The following is a 6,889-nucleotide window of genomic DNA, read 5'->3' as shown; positions in this document are numbered from 1 at the left end:
AAAGTCCACAGCATTTCGCTGAACAGAAAAGGAGATTCACTCTGGTGACTGGAGAAGTTTAGGAGTACCTTTGGCTAAATGGCAGTAGAAACAGTGTTTTACTTTTAATTTGCACTATTGGTATAGTATGTGAGTCATAGACTTGTGATTGCTGCTGGGAAAGTGGGCGAGATAAAACACTCACAGCTGAGAGAGATTCTTGGTTACAGCCTAATGTCTGAATAAAAGTTAAAGCTTATTCCTGAAAGTTGAGAAGGTAACACTGAAAATATCAGGATGCTTATGGTCCTAAGGTTTTTTTTTTCTTTTTTTTTTTTTTAAAGTTAACGTGAAAAGTTAAGGTGTATCTTTTTGCTTGTTCACTTTTCTTAGTTCATCATAGCTCTATATTTCAACTGGAGAAGGTTGTAAACTCTCTAGATTTAAAGAGAGGAAGGTTTCCAGGCCTTTAAAGTTTCTGACTAGTAGAGACAGAAGAGATGCCTCCTCAGATGAGTTCTTCTGAGAGAGTTACAGCCCCACCTCTTCCTAATTAAGTGCGCAAATTTGCTGATAACTGTCAAGTGAAGCTGATGTTCTGCTGGTAACCATTCAGTAATTACGTTTATTCTGTGCCGGAGGCGATACTTTTTCACTCAGCATAACAGGCTAATAATTACGTGCATGGTGCCTTCTCCAAGCAGCATCTGTGGAATTAGGAGGACTGAAATTAGGCCTCGTGTCTAAATTGGCAAATGAAAAATGTTTTATGTAAAGACATCTGCTCTGCAAGTCACTCCACTGCCTGGATGTTACTTGTCCCTTTTTTTTGTTTTTAGTCACGTCCATAAAACATTATAGGCATTTCTGGACTGTCTGTGCTACTTTACATTACTTTGGCTAAATTAGAGGGCTGTACAGGAGATAAAAAACATAATCAATATCCCCTTTACAGCTCCCTCATAAAGGGAAACGTATGCAGAAGGGCCTTACCGTGGATGGCAATTAGCTCCACTGGACTGAATTATTCTGCAACTTAAACAAAAAGAGCCATGAGGAGGCATAATTTGCAACCTTGAGGGTGAATCACTTTGATATTCAGTGAACATGAGAAATGAGTCTGACTTACAAGTTCAGGGGAAGGCAGGAGTGAAAGGCAATGAAAGCATGTCAGGCACAGGGCTACTTGGTCCCATGGCTTTCTTAGGCTCCTTCTGCAGTCCTTTCCCATCCCCTTATTTCCATCCTGGTCCCTTCAGCATCTCTCTAGCTGAGGCAGAGCAGGAAAGAAAGGGAAAAGGAGAGCGTGGGCAATGCAGAGATGGGACACATCCCAGTCAACTGGAGCTTGCCAGAGCACGTCTTCCCCCTACCCTGGCAGGGAACGGAGTTTACCCACGGTCTCTTGTAAAGCAGCTGAGCAGCAAGAAAGCCCGGCAGAAATTACTAGAAACCATTCCCCCTCCCTTTTTCAGGCATGATGGCTATTGATTCTTTTCTCAGGGAACACCTCTCACCTCCATCCAAATATCATTTGTCCCACAGCGGCCGCACACGCTAGCCAATCTTACTAGGCTCTTTCACGGCTGCAGCCTCACCTCCACTGACTCCTGCTTCCCAGGAAGCTTGCAGGCAAGTTCCCTGATGGAGCACATTTTTCTGTGCTTGAAAAAAAGCAAATATAAAAAAGAGCCAGGAGGAAATACAGAGCACTTGGCAGCTGCAAGCCATGCTGGGCAAACATGGGCTTGCCTTATATTTAATTGGGTTCACATGGCAAAAGAAAAGCTGGTAGACTTGGAGTCAGCCAGCTTGCAACGCGCTAGAGGAGGGACCCGAGCCAGCTGCCATGTGAACGTGTGCAGGGAGATGGCAAAAGCTTCCTCGCGGGGAGAAAGTCAGTCTCTCTTTAACTGGATTAGCTGCTCGCAGAATATTCTATCATTCTTCTCTCCTCCAAATTCCAGGGCTTTCCTGACACTAATGTGTTTTATGATCCTACTCTCACTAGATTAATATTAAAGAGCAGAGAAAGCATAAAAGAGATCAGTAACAGCTCAGAGGTAAGTACATAGGATGGTAGAAGAGTGGACTATTGCTCAGGCACTAAGAAGCAGGGAATCAAAAACAAAGACATTAGGGAGTATTCACATTTCACATTAAACAGCCAATTGAGCATCCATTTCAAGATACCTAGCCAGATATTTAAGTGACATCAAGCACTGACAGAGCTCTTCCGTAACTAACAAGCCTCTCTGTAGTAAGCAGCAGTTGAGGAGCAGGCTTACAAAGTTTACAGAGGATACAGGTGAAATGATGGAGAGCATACTTCAAAGCCATAGAGGCAGAAAAGCTCTACCCTGCAAGCATAGATACTCTGACAATATCTTCTAACAATATCATTCTCCCCACAGCACTCCACTCTTGACTTCAGATCTGTGAAACAGGGTTAAGCTGGATTCTGTTCAAATATAGTGCAATCATTTGGCTGGCTTTTGAAGGCATGGTTAGCATTTAGGCCTCTTACCTTGCTAAAGAGGCAGTACCGTATTGAGCAAATTTAAACATAGTTCTCATCCTTACCTTGGCCAGCTGTGTAAAGGCTTAGCCCAGACCTATCCCTTGCATCTAGACAAGCCTCACACTTGAGGCATCCACCCTTAAAACCTCTGAGCTTCCTCTTCCCACAGGGAGGAGCAGCAGCAGCTCAGCCTGCCCAGAGATCAGAGGGAGGGAGACAGAGCTTGAGCAAGGTACTTAGCATACGCCTAACTGCAACCACCTGAACAGCCTACTTTAAATAGAAGGATCTTCAAAAGATCCATGTGCTTGCATTCCTTGTTCCAGTAGCCTTTGAGCTTAGGGGACAGCCTGAGTTCTGGAGCTGAGGTGTGACACTGAGGTTCCCTTGGCAAGAAACATTTTAGAGCATTTTGAGACGATTGCAAGCATTTTGCAATGTTTGCATATCCCCACCCTGCACAGAGACACACACATATTGCTCAGGCAGTCTGAGCTGCTTCTCAGGGTTCATCTGCCTAGAAACCCTGGCAAGTTTGCAGCTTTTGCCAGTCAAGCTTTTCCACGGCCGCTCTTCACTTTGAATGCAAATGAAGATCAGAAACAAAAGGGCCTCGCAGCCTGCATACCTCCGTGCATGGCTCAGCTCCAGAATTTGAGTCATTGTGCTAAGCATCTTCAGCCATATAAAGGTATTCATTCAAAAAAATTTTGTAGCTCAATGTAGCTGTTTTTCCTACCTGATTATTTTTCCACTTGTCTGAAAACTAGAAAAAGGCATGATGAGCGTAACCCCTCCCAGCAATGCTGCTCTACAGATGAGACCTGCTGGGGAACACCAAGGGTGTCACAGACTTTTCCTGCCTGCATGCACAGGGTATCTGTGGTTGTGAGCTGTACAGTAGCACCAGGCCACGAGTTAGCAGAGGTTTGCAAACAAGGCTTACAGAAGTCATTGACATGAAGGCTTTTTGCAAGCTCCCATGGTCAAAGGTGGCATGGAAAGTCCTGCTGCGATCCCAGGAAGGTGACAGTGCTCATCACAGACCAGGCTGGCAAACAGCACAAGCGAGCCAAGCGCTGGCTGCGCTCCTTTGCTTCTCCTGCATCCCAGCAGGGCCACCTAGCTGGTTCCACCAAGCACATTGACCCATCGCAGGTGCTCAGCAGGACTTGTCAGTTTGCCAGCTGTTGCTGCCAAATACATGAAAAGGCCCAGTGGCTGTAAGGAAGCTTGGGTGCTGATTTGGAAAGGCAGGACGGGAGGAATGAGAAGCAGTGAAGTAAAGGGCATGTGTTGGAGAGGTGAGTATCTGGGCTGCAGTCAGGGTGAGGGAGGTCTGGAGTTGAAGCCTATGGGTTTTGGAGAGCATGATGCTGGAGAAGACAGGAAGAATGGGGCAAGGGTGTCTCTTGGTTTAGCCTTTTTAGAATATTTACATCCTGCCAGGAGGAGGTTTTGTTTTATTTTGTTTTATTTCAGAACATGTAGGCGATGTAGCCTTTAAATCCTGCTTAGGGTTTGGCATTGTTGGAGGTTTGTGTAACTGCATAGATGAAACTGGGAGAGAACATATTTAGGAGATCAGTGGGACGGGACATTAAATGTACTTATTTTCCAAATTAAGCTGTTAGGCCCACCAACTCATCTGGTAAGTGGTAAGAGTTCTGAAGGCCAATCTTCATCCCCTAGGACGCTCATATTGTCTGTATTGTCTTTCCAGGAGATACAGGAGATAGATTAGCCATTTGAATGCACTGGTAGAAAAGTCCAAAAGGCAGTTAAAGCAGGGGATGGGTGCTGTACTGTAACTCCTGGCTGCAAACTACACGTGTTAAAACAAACACATTCCATTTGATCAAAAGCAACTGAAGCCTTCAGTTGTTGACTGGCAAAAGATGTTCATATCTAGATGTAGGTGACATTTAAAAGAAATTCTAGTATTTTTAAATCAGACCAAACAAGAATATCTAAATATAAATCTTAAATGAATATAAGGGTAACTGAGACTCATCACAAGGATTAACTAGCCCAAAGCCATACCAATGTTTCTACCACCTTCTCAAACCATTTATGTCATACATTTTTACGTAGCCAAACAAAACTGCGGCCTGATCTACGACAGATGGTCAGTATGTCCATATATAGCTGAGATGAAGATGAATTAAATGAATGAATATAAGGAAAAAAATCAATCCAAAATGTTCACATAAATGTTTAAGGATCTAGCCCTTCATAGAAAAAATATTCTATGTAAAAAAAAAAATCACTCTTGTGTTAGGAAAAGGAAAACTAAAATGAATTTGGCTGAAAATATTTTGATGTTCACATTTTTATAAAAAAAACCCAAGATTTTCTACAGCAAATAGTTATATTCCACAAATAGATAAATCCTTCAGCAGATAACCAGTTCTTCATTTTGAAGCAATTAGATAACGTTTGACTGCCATTTCTCTTAATCTAAAGGCTCTCGAACCCCAAATGTATGCTCAAAAGCCTTCGTGAAGCATCTTTGAACGAAAGCAAATGTTTATTTCAGTCCCCAGCCTCTGGGTTTGCTATCGATCCCACAGCTTAGAACTGATTTCAAAGGATGGCTTTGGATAAGAGTAACATGAACACAAGGAAACTGAAAAATTCTTGGCATTGTGCTGCCCCCTCTCATGGCGGGTTACTTATGATTGCACAATGTGCAAGTAGGGGAAGAGACAGTTACTTCGTGTTCCTGTAATACACTAAAAACACCAACACAATAAGCAAACTACATTTCTAAGAACTTTATTTCCATCTTTCCTCCTCAAGATGTGGAACTGACAGACGAGCTATATACTGTGGACAATCTTGTTGGATTGCACCATTTCATAACGGCAAAGTGCGTGTGGGCCATACGGGAAGAGAGAGAGAGAGAGAAACCAGTCTCCGTGTTTCATTTTACACCTTGTGTGTCCAGTTTGCAATGCTAAGACAATCCCGGTGCAACAAGAGGGACAACATTTTACATTTAGTAACATTTATTTCTGCATTCGGTATCAAGTACATAAGTGCAAATATTCAGAGTCCATAATTAAGTCCATTAGGAACTACAGAGAATGTAATACAAATTGTAATAAATTTAACAAGCTGGAACTTTCCAGTTACCATACACGTAGATTAGCCTGTCAATCCCTTACGACAAAAGTACTGGGTTTTGTTTTCCTTTTTTTGAGTTATACAAAACTGATTACTATAAGTACTGATTACTGTTTATTTTATTTGTGCTGGAAAACACTAAAACATCAGTCTACAATTCTATATAGTTAATAAAGATGAATCCAACCAGCAACCCAGTGACGTAGAAGCAATTTTAACTATTGCATCAGTGCGCTAAGCAGGAAAGCCCCTAGCCACATGTAACATTAAAAGTTATAGAAGCAATGCCAATAGAAGAAGGAAAAACACTAAAAAATAAAATAAAAAAGGTCAATATTATTTAGGCTCTCACCATCATGCACTTTATAAGCAACACAAAAAAACACATCTAGTACACTTTTCTCTTTACTATACTTTAGTGCTTGACACAAGTGATTGCAAATATTCTAAGTGCAGAAGCAGCAGGGGAAAAAGCACTGCTTCTGAGTTTTATGTTTCTAAGATTATGGTGTTGAGAAAAAAAAAAGAACAATAAATTTGCAGTAAAGTGTAAGAACAGAGATGTTTCACTCCAGATTCCCCCATTATTCACTACTGTAGTTGATGAATTCTTGATGTCTGCTTTACTCTGCCTTTCTCTTAGCACCTGGGATTTTAGCCTGAATCCTAGAAGCAAAGGGAAAAGAAGAATCAGATGGTCAGGCAGCTATTCCATTCCAGTGCTTCCCCACACAGAGTCTTAGCCAGGGTAACCTTTGCTTTACCTTGTGTTCGGTGTATTTTGGTGTGAGGTGGACTAGAGTCTAACCTGAAAAAGGATGATACCCACTCCTATTCTACTTGTAAGTGGCTTGATTCTTGGCAGTTCTTGTAATCATATGATATGCTCAGTGATTTCCTTCCTGCTTTGTTAACCTTCTGTGGCCTATTGTCTATCCAAGAATGATTGCTAAGCACAGAATTTTCAGTACAGACTTTCAGTCCTGCCCAAGGCTACAGATTCACAGAATCACAGAAATGTTGGTGGAAAATGAGCCCTGGAGGTCTTCAGCCTAATCTCGCTCTTGAAGCAGGACTATCACCAACGCTAAATCAGGTCAGCTGTGGCTCTGTCTTGCTGTGTCTTGAAAACCTCAAAGGATGGATGTTCTGGCACTTCCCTGGGCAGCCAGATTAACTGTACTAATCTCCTAGAGAAAAAGTTTCTCCCAATGTCCGGACTGAATCTCCTAAGCTGAACTTACGCTGTTGCTCCCTGTT

General features: G+C 42.3%; 1 protein-coding gene across 1 annotated transcript in view; it reads right to left on the bottom strand.

Annotated features, from left to right (window-relative positions):
* Positions 1-5,493: 5,493 nt before the first annotated feature.
* RTN1 (reticulon 1) overlaps positions 5,494-6,889 on the bottom strand; it is a 121,474-nt gene continuing 120,078 nt past the window's right edge. Inside the window, exon 9 of the mRNA XM_068947392.1 lies at positions 5,494-6,295. Within this exon, the coding sequence (XP_068803493.1) occupies positions 6,253-6,295 (43 nt within the window). The 3' untranslated portion in view covers positions 5,494-6,252. The remainder of the gene's footprint in view (positions 6,296-6,889) is intronic.

The sequence above is a fragment of the Struthio camelus genome, chromosome 5 (assembly GCF_040807025.1).
Source record: "Struthio camelus isolate bStrCam1 chromosome 5, bStrCam1.hap1, whole genome shotgun sequence".
Classification (NCBI taxonomy): Eukaryota; Metazoa; Chordata; class Aves; order Struthioniformes; family Struthionidae; genus Struthio; species Struthio camelus.
Note: the sequence above shows the minus strand (reverse complement) of the source record. Positions and strands in the feature narration are given on the sequence as shown.